Source organism: Mustela erminea, chromosome 11 (genome assembly GCF_009829155.1).
Source record: "Mustela erminea isolate mMusErm1 chromosome 11, mMusErm1.Pri, whole genome shotgun sequence".
Classification (NCBI taxonomy): Eukaryota; Metazoa; Chordata; class Mammalia; order Carnivora; family Mustelidae; genus Mustela; species Mustela erminea.
In genome coordinates this window covers 20,833,158-20,848,501 of record NC_045624.1, presented here as the reverse complement: position 1 = coordinate 20,848,501, position 15,344 = coordinate 20,833,158, and the positions used below count along the sequence as shown (strand labels likewise).

Sequence of the window (15,344 nt, the reverse complement as noted above, 5' to 3'; positions counted from 1 at the left end):
CCCTCTCCCACTCCCCCTGCTTGTGTTCCCTCTCTCACTGCTTCTCTGTCAAGTAAATTAATAGAAATCTTAAAAAAGAAAAATAGTTCTATTTTAGAGGTACATTGACAGAATGTCATGTAATAAAAAAGTTGAAAAATATAACCTACAAACAAAAACTACATTATGATGATGTTCAGTGGATCAAAAAGCACTGGTTTTACTCTTTGAATTATAGTCGTTTCATGGTTATAACACAAAGTAATAATTATTCTTAACACCATATGGAATTCATTCGGTAATTATGGGTCATTTACTTATTTCCTGAGTGAATGTTGTATTAACTTTTTAGCTGGTTGAATGTTACCTGGCAGTTGAGAATTATGGTTTGAAGTGATTTATATGGGAGGGGGTCATGACCATGCATACTCTAAACAAGGTCATCTAGCTATAAAAAACATAGTCTTCATAACCCTTCTTATAAATCCACAGTCATCTGCAGTTTCATCCTTTTGTGTAAATTCTGGCCTGAGTTTTTACTAAGTTTCAAATTCTTAAAGTTGTCCTTGATCTGGGATTGCATGCTTCCTCAGAAAAAGTTTATAGTAATTGGAGAATGTCCCAAGGGTCTGCCTATCACAATACTTGTAGATTAGATCTCTGGGCTCTTTCACTCAAAGGTGTTTTTGTATTTCTTAGTAGTCAAGTAACATCATTCTTCTGTGATTTTTGACCATAGCCTGTATCTCCCTGTGATTTGTATCAATGCTGAAATAATTTGACTACCCAAAATTTCTAGCATAGATGTATTTCAGTTGAAGGTGGACATTTCCCATATTTGTTGAAATGATTCATTAGGAGCCAACTAGATCAGCTGAATGATGTTGCCATTGTTTGTTTTGGCAGGAGGACTCATTACAATTTATTGATTTCTTCACCAGTTGCTCTTTTTTTTTTTTTTTTTTTCTGGAAAAAAAAATGCTATGTTAGTATTTTATTTTACATAATTTCTTTACCTTGATTTCCTCCTGCTGACCAAATAGTGTGAAATGCACATCCATTATTTCCTTAGCTAACCTGACTTTACTCTTGGCTTTTTCAGCCCTAGATTTCCTAGGTTTTCTGTGGCATTCCTTATGAGTATTGTACCATTTAAGAAGAAAGGCCAATATCATTTTGAGGCAAACATGTTCTTTTATTCTTGTTTATGACAACAAAACAATGAAATTCAAAATTGTCCATTATTAAAGAATTAATAATGTTCAGACATTGCTGTCAAAATCCTTGAGTCATTTTCATGTGGAGAACAGTAACATGGCTCTGGCAGCTTGAGTGGAGGAGCCACTGTTGGCTTCTTTTCTTGGCATTAGGAAGCCTAGTCATAAAACCGATGATCAGGTATAAGTTTCATAGCAGAGCTTATGGAATTCAGCGTCTCACCAGATTTCCATTTGCCTGTTGTCTTTTCCTTACAATTTTTTAGCCTTTTCCCCTCTATTCCTACTACCTCTGAGTAGCAGTGATGTTCTGCTGATGTTGGAATTTGTATTAAGAATTGACTTTCAGGGGCGCCTGGGTGGCTCAGTGGGTTAAAGCCTCTGCCTTTGGCTCAGGTCATGATCCCAGGGTTCTGGGATCAAGCCCCGCATTGGGCTCTCTGCACAGCAGGGAGCCTGCTTCCTCTTCTCTCTCTCTGCCTGCTTCTCTGCCTACTTGTGATCTCTGTCTGTCAAATAAATAAATAAAATCTTTAAAAAAAAAAAAAAGAATTGACTTTCGGTTTCTGATGGAATTGTATCTTAGGAATAGCTTTGATTCCTATGAAATGATTGGCATTTGTTCATTTTTAAATTATCACTGATAGTTATGAAATAATTCACCTTCCTTTTTATCTGCCGCTCACACAGTTGCAATGAAACATATTTGTGCGCAGCATCCTATTGGCCTGTCCACCAGGCATTTACAGTTGGAGGTATTGAACCCCAGGAACAGGGCTGGAGAGGAGAATGCAGATATGTTAGAGAAAGGAAAATAAGAGCTTTTTGCTCATAGATGCAAAGGTCCACAAATCTAAACGAAAAAGAAAGCTCTCCATTTCTAACCCTAAATTCATTTTGCTCATGCAGTGCTGGGAAGAGGACTGTCAAAAGGAATCACAGCTCAGTTATTCTGTGTAGTCTTTGGAAAGCAGCATTCCCAGTTAATTTCTTTCCTCCTCTTCTCCCAAAGAGCTGCTAGAGGTCTTGGAACGGAAAACCCATCGTGACGGGCTTGAGATTTTAAACTAGCTGAGCAGTTTCTTATGTTCAGCCAGTTTCTTGATAAGGATCCAGTGGGAAAACCAGCACTACAACATTCTAACATGCGGTTTGGGGGCTCCCATAGGACTTTTTTGTCAAGTTTAAGCTCTTGCTGCAGCACAGCTCTGTACCATCTGGGATGCTAGCATTCAAGCAGTTAGTGTAGCTCTCTGAGCTGTCTGCCACACCAGTACCAGCCTGAAGAGATCATCGTTCCTCAGTTTCACTCCGTGCTTAATGACTGCCAGATTAATTGGCAGGAAAGAAAAGCACTGTGTGATGTACTGAACAGGCCTGTGTGCATGATTAAGGAGTTGCTCAAGTAGCCAGTTTTGAGCTTTATTTCTCTCTTGTTAACCAATCTCAAGAAAGAAAGCCTTTGTTACGGTTTAGCCAGTGTCATTTTGTTGGTGTTTATTTTCTAGCCTTTTAAAATAGGAAGAAAATTATTTCATGTTTAACTTATAATCCATACAGAATTTCACTTACATCAGTTGTTTCTGTACTTTAAAATTAATTATGCACAATCCCATGAGTTACTGTTTATCTACTTTGCCAAGAAATCCATGAGTTCTGGCATTAGAAGTATTTAGTAATTTTGGAGGCACCTGGGTGGCCCAGTCAGTTGAGCATCCAACTCGATCTCAGCTCAGGTCTTGATCTTGGGGTTTTGAGTTCAAGCCCCACTCTGGGCTCCATCTGGGCCTGGAGCCTACTTTGAATATATATATATGGGAGATATATCTATCTATCTATCTATCTATCTATCTATAGATAGATAGATAGATAGATAGATATATCATGGCTCAGTTGGTTAAAACCTCTGCTTTCGACTGAGGTCATGATCACAGGGTTCTGAGATTGAGTCCTGCACTGGGCCTCTTGCTCAGTAGGGAGTCTGCTTCTCCCTCTGCCTGCTGCACCCCCTGCTTGCGTGCACGCTCTCTCTCTCTCTCTCTGACAGATAAATCTTTTTTTTTTAAAGTTTTTAATAAATTTGGTTTATTCTTTAGGTCCCTCCCATGTCTGGAGAGTGATTAATTAGAGAAGGTATCTAGAATAAGTCCACTTCCATTGCAGCTGGCATAGCTTTATAAATTCCTTTTGCAACAAAGACAGGCTTTTACACCATCAGGGCCGTGCCATCAGAGTCTGCTAGTGACCGTTTTAGCATCTTGCCTTGTAGTTGTTGTATTCACCTTCTTGAGATGAAAGGAAGCTGGACAGATGCATGGCGTTACCTTTTCTCAGTTGCCTACTTGGAAGTCCTAGGATACCCCACCTTTGTAAAGGCTTAGTTTAAGCTTACATATACACACTAGCTATACTTTTGAGAGCACCAAATATAAACTAAATATGTACTAAAGTAATTGTCTGCCTGATCTCAAATCTGTTAGTAGGATATCAAACTCTAAAATTTAAATATGAATAGTCTTCTGTGGGGAAGATACACATTTTAAAACTTCTATACACTTGGTCTCCTTTTTGAGATTGTTTTTTTCCTCTCCCAGAAAAAATTATTTTGGTGACTGACCAGTGGTAAGCTGTTTTCTCCTTCAGTTGTAAACCACCCATTTAGAGAAATTAAAGTGGACTTCCTTTCTTAAGCGCTACATTCAGCCTGGTCAAGAGATGCTGTAATTCTGTTATTCTTTAAGCCACTTTGTGCTTTTGACTTGTGCAGAATGTCTTTTGAAATTAATATATTATGTGGTATAGTATTAAATTTTCCTTTATCCGTATCTCCAATAACCTGTTTTAAAAGAGATTCCTTCCGGGCACCTGGGTGGCTCAGTGGGTTAAGCCTCTGCCTTCGGCTCAGGTCATGGTCTCAGGGTCTTGGGATCGAGGCTCGCATTGGGCTCTCTGCTCAGCAGGACCCTGCTTCCCTCTCTTTCTCTCTGCCTGCCTCTCTGCCTACTTGTGATCTCTATCTGTCAAATAAATAAATAAAATCTTAAAAAAAAAAAGAGATTCCTTCCCTGTCACCACTTCAGACTCTATGTACAGTTGAGTCTGCACCCTCAGAAGAGTAAAGGATAGCTAAGGTGAGGACCTCCTTTTCTTGTCTTGGTCTTGGTAACAAACATTATTCCATCTTTCCAAAATGGTATATTTATACATAAGCAGCTTGGGAAAGATGTTACCATTTTTTTTTTTTAAGTCAGCTCTTTTACTTCTGTTATAAAGTACTATTCAGTGACCAGAAATTAAGATCCTTTCAAATTAGAGAGAGATCCTCAAAACTGAAGTTCAGCTGGAAATTAGATTGGAAAGAAAGATACAGTTCTGTCCGTACCCAAGAGTCTTATCTTCCCAGGTTTGCTTCTTAACACTATGGACAGCTTCTTCTCTTTGTGAAACTGAAGCCACTGCTGGCTCATTTGAAAGTTGGAGAGTGTTAAATTTCTTTTATGGGACTTTTAAATAATAACACTTATTGATGTTTGTGATATAAAAAAAAAGTTTATCATAGAAATTTAGGAAATTACTAAGGTTAAAGAAGGAAAACCACTGTTAATTAACTGATGAGACTTACTTGGTTTTTCCTGACTTTCTTCTTTTACCCCACATCATAGAGCCCAGAAAAAGCTAAAAAAAAGCGGGGGGGGAGGGAACGCAGCCATTCTCATTATGTTTTACTACACGTGAGTAAAAGCAGGGGGGTGCAAGTGTGTGTCCCTGCCCTTACTTAGATCCCTTTAAGCACTGCCCTTTCGCAAACGACAGTCTGAAAATAATTTTCTTGATCTGTATCTTTTAAGCCTCAACTATGAATATAAGTATTCCCCAGAAGCTATAGGGAGCTGCCTTGTTCAACTTCCTGGAAATACCATCTCTTAAACTCATTTGAATGTTTAAGCCCTTTCTGCGCCATTTATTAAAGTAGCTTTTTATGATGTTTGAAGCATTTTCATACCCATGAAGAGCTTTCTGTTTAGGTGGACTTTTTAATGTGACCATAAGTAAACCCACGCCCAAAAAGTATTAGGTACTTTTCAAAGGCCAGAGGAAAAGCAGAGAAAAATAAAGCAAAAACAAAACAGATGAACATAAATGTAAATAAGGAATCCTGGAAACAAGTTCCCTTACTATGCTTGAACAAATGTCTCTCCAAAAAATGTAATTCTCTGCTCACCAGCTAAGATTCAGTTTTATATTTCATATGAAACTCCTTTTCTTCGTGTGTGAAGCAGAAAACTGCAACTTTTGAGGTTCTACTCTTTCCTTACCCTCCTCTTCTGTGCCAACATGGCTTAGGGTTGTATCCTAAAGGCCCTATATCAGAAATGGAAATCATGAGGGAACTCTGGAGTAGCAGAGGTGAGCTAGTTGGGAGCTTTTAAACAGAAATGCTTTGGGGGCATCAGCCCTCTTCTCACATCATTGGTGTTCTAGGTCATTGTTGGACTGTGTTAGGTGTGTTCCTCTCATGATCTCTCTCATTTATCTTATTTTTGTCCAGTCTGTATGGACTTTTTAGGTTTTTCCTTTTCTTTCTTTCCTTTCTTTCTTTCTTTCTTTCTTCCTAGTACACGTAATTTTCTGATCCCAGGTTTGGTGAATGTGTTAACACTGCTTTGTGAATAAATAAACGAGTGATCTGCTGAACGATTGCAATTGTAGAATTATGTTGTATGTAATGTACATATGGAGAAAGAATGTTATTTTGTTCATTTTCTTAATAAAAAGTTATATATGGACACTAAATGATGTCTCTTATGTTTGCTGAAACTACTTTTGAAGTCAACTTTTTAAAATGTTTATATACTTTATACTTTGCATTTGTTGTATTTTTCCCTCAATTTTAGTTTATGTGCTGCCGAAGCGAGCACGTATTTTTCCCTCAAAAAGGTGAGTTTTATTCAGGCTTCCAAAGGCAGAAAATGATACGTGCTGCAGAAGGGCCCTTTGGTGTTTTCCTTTGAGACAAGGCCGAAATAAAGAAGTTCTGATGGATCTCACAAAGTTTCCTGGAGAAGTTTCCCTTTTTAAAGAACACTGGTAAATTATTTCATAAGATGGTGTCTTTTATCTACCACTGACATCCAGCCATATCTGATCTGTTTTGTAAATTTGGGCAGGTGTTTCCCAGGTTTTCTTTAAGGGGGGACATACCTGTGTCAGTTAGGAACTAGAAGAAAATTAATTGTACAAAAGATAGTAAAGAGAGTTGGAGCTCGGGGCGCCTGGGTGGCTCAGTGGGTTAAAGCCTCTGCCTTCGGCTCAGGTCATAATCCCAGGGTTCTGGGATCAAGCCCCGAGGAGCCTGCTTCCTCTCTCTCTGCCTGCTTCTCTGCCTACTTGTGATCTCCGTCTGTCAAATAAATAAATAAAATCTTAAAAAAAAAAAAGAGTTGGAGCTGTTGCAAAGTTTTGAAAAATTCTGGATCCCTGTGCCTAATAAAGGGAAAGAAGCTTTCAGGACTGAACCTTTGAAAAAAGAAACTCAGATATGCCAAGCACAGATCATGAGTTGTTAGGGGGGAATGCTGTGAGTTTTCGTCAGACAGGCTGGACAGGACCTCCTCTTGACCCTTTTCATCTCCTGGCCTTGTTTACATGCTTATTAGCTTTGTGGTCCTGCATTCCGCAGTGCGTTAGTTTGTCAACTGATTTTATTCAAAATGGGGATTATGTTTTCTCAATTTATAAATCAAATAATCCTCTTACTGCGTAGCTTTCATTTCTAGAGTGTGCTTTGAGCATGGCTCATAAGTAACATTTTTGTTTTCAAAACAGGAAAACATGATGTGCAGTGATAAGGTAAGAAATTGGCCTTTCCTTGGTTAATCCTCCAGAGAATTAACTCAAACTGATCAAAATGTGGGACACCACCTCTTCTCTCTTGATACATTTTGTCTTCTGACAGGAAGACAGCAAATAACCAAAGAGGGCTTTGTGTTGAACAGCTGAGATGACAGCTCCTCACACGCCGAGTGAGTATGGAGACCTTCAGGGGTTGAAGTGCTGCCTTCAGAGCCTCTTACCCAAGGAGGGAATCCAGCTCCGACAGGGAGATGGCTGTGTATGCCCATACTGCTATACTTAGAAAAGTCAACCATGAAGTCAGCGGAAATTGAAAAACATATTTTTCCTGTTAATGAAGGCAGTATTTTTTTGTTAACCACTGTGAGTGGAAAGGCAAACTGATGGCCATCCTGAAGCCTATGTGAGTCCTGGCTCAGACGTAAATACGAGTTGGTTATGTTCCTTCTTTCCCTTAGCACCACAAATGCCACATCTTCTTTTGCTGTTGAGGGTCTTGGCAGAAGAAAAGGAAGAGAGATTTTGCTTTTTGTTGTATAGGGAAGGTGAGACACTAGAACGTGATGCCGGAAACATCCTATCATTCTCACTCTGAAACTTCTCTCGTGTTCATAGGGGACTCTGCCCGCCCCCGGACGCTCACCTTTGAAAAGCAAAGGCAGTTATATCCTTCCCAGAAACGTTCTTATCACAGGGAAGAGAGGAAAGCTCTACGTTGAGGCAGCCTGTCCACTGCCGTGCAAGGAAATTTTAATAGTTGGCAAACCCCAAGCAGGGAGATTAGGACACTGGGCGACATGTACAGCACACATTGTTACAGCCGCCGTCTGAACTTGGGCCAGAGGATGGGTGGCCCAGGGCAAAGGCAGGAACCCTAGGGTTATTTCCATATCCACCAGGGACTTCTGTGTAGCACTGGGCAGCCTCACTTTCTCCTTCTGACAAATACGTTGGCAGCAGATCCTGTTTGCTAGGATTGTGCTTTTTTTTTTTTTAATCTGTAAAATGCCAAGCCGTTTGAAAAATTCTATCTCAGTATTTATCACTTGTGTTAATTATAATAGCCAGGGCTCTTTTTTACTTTTTTCCCTTGGGCTACAGAAGAAATGCCTGGTTTGGGACTGAGCTTGCAGGATTCGGGAATTGTGAGTGACAGAGGCCTAACAAATTGGAAAGGACCACTGAGTGCTTCTTGGTTGGCAGGGCATGGAACAGGGTCAATGACCTATTCAGGAAAAGAATGGAGCCTCAGGTCTAATTGGTGGCCAGCGATAAACTGTGAGCCATTCTCTTCTTAGAACAGTGTGCCTCAGGCATGGCCAAGAGGCTTGCCCAAGTTCCTGGTGCTTGTACTCTTTTCTGTATTCTTGGCACACTCTTGAAGTTAACCTCAAAACACCCCTGACCCAACTCTGGCCCACCATTAAGGGTGTTGACGATCTTTTAGAACTCCCATATAAAACGAAGATCCTATGGTTGGGGGGGGGGGGTTTCTATTGTAACAGCGGTCGCATTCTAGAAATGTACTTTGTTGTTGGAACTCCCACATTAATGTGGTCTTGAGAAGAGAATGTAAGACTTTAGAAAAACGATACAGCTTCTGTGCCTCACGCTGCCACTGAAATAACCCTTCCTCTCTGTACCTAATATCCCTGCTGCTAGAGAAGTGCCCATTCCTACACAAGATTACGTGTTTTGTGAACTGAAAGGTACCAGGCCGGCGGAAGAGATTGATGTGGAGCAGCTTGAACATGGCCCAGCTTCATCAGACGGTTTCCCTTCTGCAGTTCTGCAAGTTGAGAGCGATAGTTTTCCCCTCCTAGTGAGGGAGACACGGAACTAATACCGCCCTGGAAAAGGAAGAGAAGCAGAATCATTTGAGTGCATGCTTCCCTGAACCTCCTCCATCTTCACTCATCTCCAGACAAGGCACGGGTAGACACTTCTTAGGACGAGTAAACAGAGTCTTTTGTGAGCAGTAACAGGGCCAGAACGGAACCTCCTTGGTTTTTTTATATCTTTATTTGTTTTGTCCCTATACCAGTGTTTTCACACCTGACCGGGGCTCCAGCATCTTTAGTGGGAGGTGACTCATAATTGTATCTGAGGCAGACGTGGAAGAAATGAAGGAGGAAGAACACTGATACACACGTGAGAAAAGATTGAGCTGGGATCACTACAACAGCCCAAGGTCACCAGGATCCCCCTCTTCCTTCCTTTCAGCTTCTCCCTTTCTCTTTCACTCTCTGCACCCCCTAGTTGGGCAGCGCCGCCTAAGAGCAGAGGACGCTGCCCTCGCTAGAGCGTCGGCCACGAGCTCGCACACACGTGAAGAACATGAGCCAGTCAGTCAAGTTCAACAGGGCTTGAGCCAGCTTACACAAAAGCACTTTAATTGACAGTATACAGTTCTCCAAAATATAGTTTTGTAAGAAAATGGCAATAATTAAGTATAGTCTTTACAAACAAGTTTCCCAGTGAATTCCAGTGTACTTCAGACCCCTGTCCGCGAAGACACACGCTCCTGCAGTCGCCTGGGCAAACTAACATTCACTACTAACAAAAAAGACACACATCAAATCGTCCTCCCCTCCCTTCCACTCAGTGCTGGGTTTTCACCAAACCTGGGCCGATCAGCTTGTGACAGTGATAAAAGAGAAGTCATTGCTTTACTCTTGCCCCCTCGGCCTTCCTGGAGCTTGTTTCCTTTGATCCACAGCCCTGCTAGGAGAAGATCTGTATGTAAAAGCTCATTCAAAACTGTTTCTTGACAGTAAAGTATCAGTCATGTAAGTCTTAGACCTAAAGAACTCCGAGCAAGCGTAGACCGGTATGGTTCCTATTGTGGTCCTCGGGCTCTCCCTAGCCTTGCAGCAGGACATGATTTGAGAAGGGAATACTGTTCTTTGTGTCGTCCTGGTGGCTGTTCTTAATTTACGGATTCATTCTGAGGCCCACAGCACTGGTGTTTTAATCTTCTCTCTCTCTCACTAACCATGTGATTTTGGCCAAGCCACTTCTGTCTTTCTGGGCTTCAGTTTCTTTTTCTATAAGAACAAAACAAAGATTGGACTAGGTCTCTAAAAGCCTCTCCCTAGGACTAGAGTGTCTCCAAGCCTTCCTGTAATAGGCTAGGACTTAGCTGGGGAGGGGGATTGAGGATCGCATTTAAAAATAAAAATGCCTGAACTCTAAGACAAATACTCTGTCATCAGCTTGTCTTATATTTCACTTTTCGTTGGAGAAAAACAAACAAACAAAAACTTGTCATTTCTAGTGAAATAGACATTTACATTTACATTCCTGTTCAGAGAAAAAAAAAGCCACCTCGACTAGCAAATGTTTTTACAGTGTATATTCGCTTAAAGCAGTGCTGGGTAGATTACCATGTGGCTGTGGTATTTACATTATTAAGAACTAAGTATGTATGTATCAGCTTGGACTTGTTTTCCAAAGTTTCTTCAGTATATTGTCAAAAAAAGGTTAAAGCTCAAGAAGTGGTTTAAATAAACTTCCTGCTAGCTTTCCTTATAACAAGGGAAAAAGAGAATCTGGCGTCTAGACGATTAAACCCGTATTCTGTCCTACGATGCAAAGCCTATTCTGTACCTCCTTCATAAGCACTGCTGCTGCCCTCCCCATTCACAGAACAGCGTGCTTTCCCACTGGGTTTCCATCCAGTCATCAGACTCCTGATTTCTGGCCTTTTATGCAGCTTAGGGAAGCCAGTCTGCCCCTGATCCCAAGTTGATAATCTCTTTGGCACTTGTTGGAAGTCCTGCTGAGTTCCTGGTGTTCCTCTTCTTTCTTCTCAGCCCCAAACTCTGACTTACCAGACAGCACTGAACCCAGTGCAGTTGTGGGATGAAGGTGACCTCTGCAGATGCTTGGCTGTATGTCCTTGACACAGATGTCTAGTGGCAAGAGCAAGCCAAGGCAAAGTACTGGATTCTGAAGTTGCCCTCAAAGGCTGGAGCCACCCAGCCTGGATGCACCAGAAGGAGCATCTGAACCAGCCCAAAGCTTCCCAAGGTTCTCCTTGGACGGAGCCACCACAGTCATTCCTCTTGACCAAGTGTGATTTTACGCTAGTCCTTGCCGGTCGTCATCTGTCTGCCCAAGAGGCTGTGGGGCTTAAGCCTTCGATCAGTTTGTGGGGGTGTACTTGCTGCCTCTGTCCGAAGGACTGGCTGGTAAAATGTGACCCAGAATCAGCAAAGGAGTGGTAATCCAGTCTGGCCTCTTCCACAGAAACCCACAGGGTGGAAAGAATCAAATGCTGGGCAGGAAGGAAGCAAACAGAGCTCTTCCAGTAACAAGATTTCCTTTTTCCCCTCCCAAGCTAGCATTGTTCTCTACCCTGCCAACCTCCAGACGCTAGAGAATCAGGGCAAGGACTTGTGGATCCTTGTTAGTCCACCATCTCTCTAGCTCTTGGGAAACTCACTGGAGGCTCTGCACTCCAGAACCCTAGGATATCAAAGGGCAACGGCCATGAATAAGGAATCAAGGCAGCCACGGAGGGATAGCAGTTCTGCCCATCCTCCTCGTTCATGCCAGGAGATTTACACCCAGGGGCAAGAGAGGCCGTGGGCAATGTTCCACAAAATCTGGGATTTGGGTTTCCCAGAAAATTGGATCGAACCCCACTCTGTCCAGTCCTCAGGTGCCTTTGCTTGGGAACTAATGGCTAAGCTCCCTCAAAATCCCTTCCCGGTACTGTTTCCCTGAGATGCCACCAGAAACTGCAGAAGCAGGCAGGCTGCTAGGAACACAGAGGAGGGGACACGGCAAGGCCCAGCTGCATGCCCCAACAGTGAGAGGTAACTGGGAACCCCACAGGCACCCCCAGGCTGCTCCTGAGCACCTTAAAATGCATCGCACTTTCTAGGCCTTTCTAGCCCTACAGCACAGGAGAACCAGGAGTCAATAAGATTAGTTAACTGAAAGGTCTCCCAGCAGTTGGAGTTTTGGCTTGTGGCAGTAGAGGGCTGGACAAAAAAACAAATACAACAAAACTCTCAGCAACTTGAAAAGTCCCTGAGTTTCCTCTGGAACGGAGAGTAAAGCCTATCCTTCCTAACCGCGTCGATCGATTGTCCGGTGAAACACCACTCTGTGGACTGGGCCCTGGGAACGTCTGCCCTACAGCTGTGGTTCTCTCTTGCTGGATCTCAGGGGGATCTCCGAACTTGGGACTCACCCCACCGACCGAGCAATGAACGACAGAAACACTTCTTCATAGCCGCTGCAGATTCCAGTCCCCGGTGGGAGTGGGAGGCCAAAGGAGTTCCTGCCCTGGTGATGGGCCAGGACCCATCCTGGGGGTGAAGGGCCCCCCTTTTCTCTTCACCTGCAGAAGGATCCCTGAAGCAGACCTCGTTCACACTGGAGTCTTGTGTGGGTTAAGTCTCAAGGTCCCTAAGCAGATGCAAGGAAGCCAGAATCCGGAGCAAGGGCTTCGAAGCCACGAAGGGACGGTGTGAGTCCCAGAGGCCCTAGGACAGAGCGGGGCTACAAACTGTGGGGGGGGCGGGGCAAGCACAAAGGGGACGGACACACTGGCAGGCGAGGCTGGGGGCCTGTACTTGGAAGGAATCAGATGCCCCGGAGACAGGATCTGGCCCTGCTGTCCCTTCTGTCCCATCCATTGTCACATCCACTGCGAGCTTCACCCCACTGGGAGCAGCTCTGAAGGGAGGTGCGAGGGATGGCAGCAGTGAGGCGTGGCGGGAAAGCCGCCACACCGAATCGGGGATCTGTGTTTCCATCAGGCCTCTGTCCCCTCGGATGTGAGCTGAAAGGATTCTACCAGATGACCACGTGGGTGCGCTCCCTCTCGTCTTCCAGCAGCACTGAGCTCAGGCACTAGTGGGTTATTTTACAAGAGGAATCTAGACAGAATGTGATCGGTTCAGTTTGAAAAGGGAAAATTAAGGCCCCGTGGGGATTGGGAGGAGGGACCCTCCGAGTCTGCTTCCCTCCCCCACCTTTCCCTCAGCTGGGAAGGATGTTCCTCCCCTGTCCAAATGGCACTTGAGGTGTTTCAGTCTGGAGCGCTGTGGTCCTGTTGGAGGCTGCCCACGGACCTGACTAGAGGTGCGTGTCTTCCTCCTCGTCAAGGTCATCCTTGGCCAGGTTGTCCAGAGGGACGATCCAGCTGTCCCCCAGCTCGCCATTAAGGTTGACCACCTTTTTCTCCTGCATCTCGGATGAGGTCTCCATCACTTCCAGCGTGGGATTGTCATGGTAACCATTCTCCACTGTCTGCAGCTCCTCTGTTAGCCGTTGCTAGGATAGGGAAGACGACCCAAGAAAGGGTAATTTTTGAGGGCTCATGGGCTTAATATTAGACAAGTACCCCTACAATCGAGGAACCCCAGTTTGGGTAGAGTGCACAATAAATGCTCTTGGAGGCCATTGTGGCTGCTGGCCCGGCATCCTAGAATTCCCAGCTCGCTTGACCTTTACCCTGTTGGCAGATCCATGAAGTCAGCAAAAATGGACTTCTGTTTTCCAGAAGCCTCCCGGCTCTTTCCTCCATTTCTCCCCCTCCCCAAACATACTCTCCAGGCACCTGCCTCACCCCACTGTCCTGAATCAGGAAGGACTATAAGAAAATGACATTCATCAGGTCGGGTGACGGAGGACCTCTCTTTAGCCTAAGTAAGATGGGTACAGCCGGACCTGTGCCGTCTCTGACATAGAGAGGAGCCACCTGGAGGCGGTGCTTTCTCTGGTCTTTATCTGAGCTACAACCTGGGTCACAGTCACGTCACCCGGGAAGCTTTTAGCTAATATTCAGACCCAGAGATTCTGTTTCAGTCGGTGTGTGAGGAGGCAGGCGTGGGACTTTTCCTAACTGTCCCCGCGGTGCACAGCCCGGGCTGAGGACTGCATGTGGTGGGAATTCGGGGAAGGTGGGTAAAGAACTTCCGGTCAGCCAGGGATGCCCCTACCCGTTTATTTCAGGGAATCCTCAGAGCAGCTCTGCAAGGTGAGTATTATCCCCACACGCGGAGAAGCTCAGAGATGACAGGTGGTGCTCAAGGTCACACAGATAATCAGAGGCAGAGCGAGGGCTTTATCCCCGGTCTTCTGGACTCCAAAGGCCACGACCTTCCCCCCTTCCCTTCCCCCACACGCCTCTTCCGTCTAACGGTGCAGTTCCCTCCTATAAGGGATGGTCTCTGCCTGTCTAAAAGGGCCCATGGCCCACTCCCTTTCCTCTAATAGGCGAGTCACAGGCGGAAGTCATCTGGTGAACTGGTCTGTTTGCTCACCTGGTCCTTCCTCTGGGAGAGGCGCTGGTGGCAGCAGCCATAGAGGGCGGCGACCAGGAGCAGGAAGGATGCCATGCAGACAATGGTGATGATGAGAGGCATGCTGAACCGGTCCTCGGTCTCTTCGGGGGGCCCTTGGTCCCCAAGCTTCATGTTACTGACTCCCACCTTCCAGGAAAGAGGACGTTATGTGGCAAAATACAGAATGGGGGTCACTCCCACCCGGTTATGAGCTCTTCTGCTTGGCGTTCTTGGGGGCCAAGCCTATCACCCTGCTGTCCCCTCTCTAACCCCCCGCACTCCGGCTGCTCGCAGGTGGCACTCTTCCACCAGGAGAGAGGCTGCACAGCAGAGGAGCTGCCGACCCCCGAGAAGCGCTTACCTCTTTCAGCTCGTCCCATTTGTCTTTCAGCGATTCATACACGTCCCCGGGCAGGAGGTTGGCTGTGGAGGGGAGAGACGCTGCTGGCGGTCGGGCTCAGAGGGAAGTGTAGGGGACGGAGACTGGGCCCCAAGAGGAGCACGTGCCGTACCTCAGTCTCCTGCGTGCTGGCTCAGGGGGGCCCTGCCCTGACCCTTCGTAAGAAGCACCAGCCCTGACCCATCTTCATGGCTCCCAAGTGGTCAACCCCTGGCCCATTCCCTCCCCACTTAGACCCCAGCACCCCCCACCCTCAACTCACTCTGCACCGTGATTTCTTTGATCGCCACTGCCTGGGAGTCTTGAACAGGTACCAGCAGTATATGGCACGTGTCTTGAGCTGGGTTGAAGGTGGCTTTTGCTGCTCGGCACAGAAGTGTGACCAGTTTGTCATCCGAACTGCTGTTCCCCGCCTATTGTGGGGAGACCACAAGTGAGTCCTCAGGCATCAGGACAGCAGCCTCGGCTTGTGGGGCTGCTCTTCGGAGCCAAGGTCAGGAGGATGCTATTGCCTGGTGTGAACCTATTTCCCTCTTCCTTCAAGTGGGGCCATTCCCGGGCCTGGCAGGAGTCACGGGTTATGTGCTGTGC

The 15,344-nt window shown here is 45.3% G+C and overlaps 1 protein-coding gene and 1 long non-coding RNA gene across 2 annotated transcripts in view; one reads left to right on the top strand and one right to left on the bottom strand.

Annotated features, from left to right (window-relative positions):
- The first annotated feature begins 6,628 nt into the window (after nt 1-6,628).
- On the top strand, nt 6,629-9,842 carry LOC116568637. Its single transcript, XR_004276713.1, has 2 exons — nt 6,629-7,046; nt 7,153-9,842. It is a non-coding gene; the product is annotated as an uncharacterized LOC116568637 (long non-coding RNA).
- Nucleotides 9,843-9,980: 138 nt separating this feature from the next.
- Nucleotides 9,981-15,344, bottom strand: part of PODXL (podocalyxin like) — a 50,546-nt gene continuing 45,182 nt past the window's right edge. Inside the window, exons 5-8 of the mRNA XM_032304170.1 lie at nt 15,016-15,166; nt 14,715-14,776; nt 14,333-14,500; nt 9,981-13,340 (exon numbers count right to left, since the gene is read on the bottom strand). Of these exons, the coding sequence (XP_032160061.1) occupies nt 13,143-13,340; nt 14,333-14,500; nt 14,715-14,776; nt 15,016-15,166 (579 nt within the window). The 3' untranslated portion in view covers nt 9,981-13,142. The remainder of the gene's footprint in view (nt 13,341-14,332; nt 14,501-14,714; nt 14,777-15,015; nt 15,167-15,344) is intronic.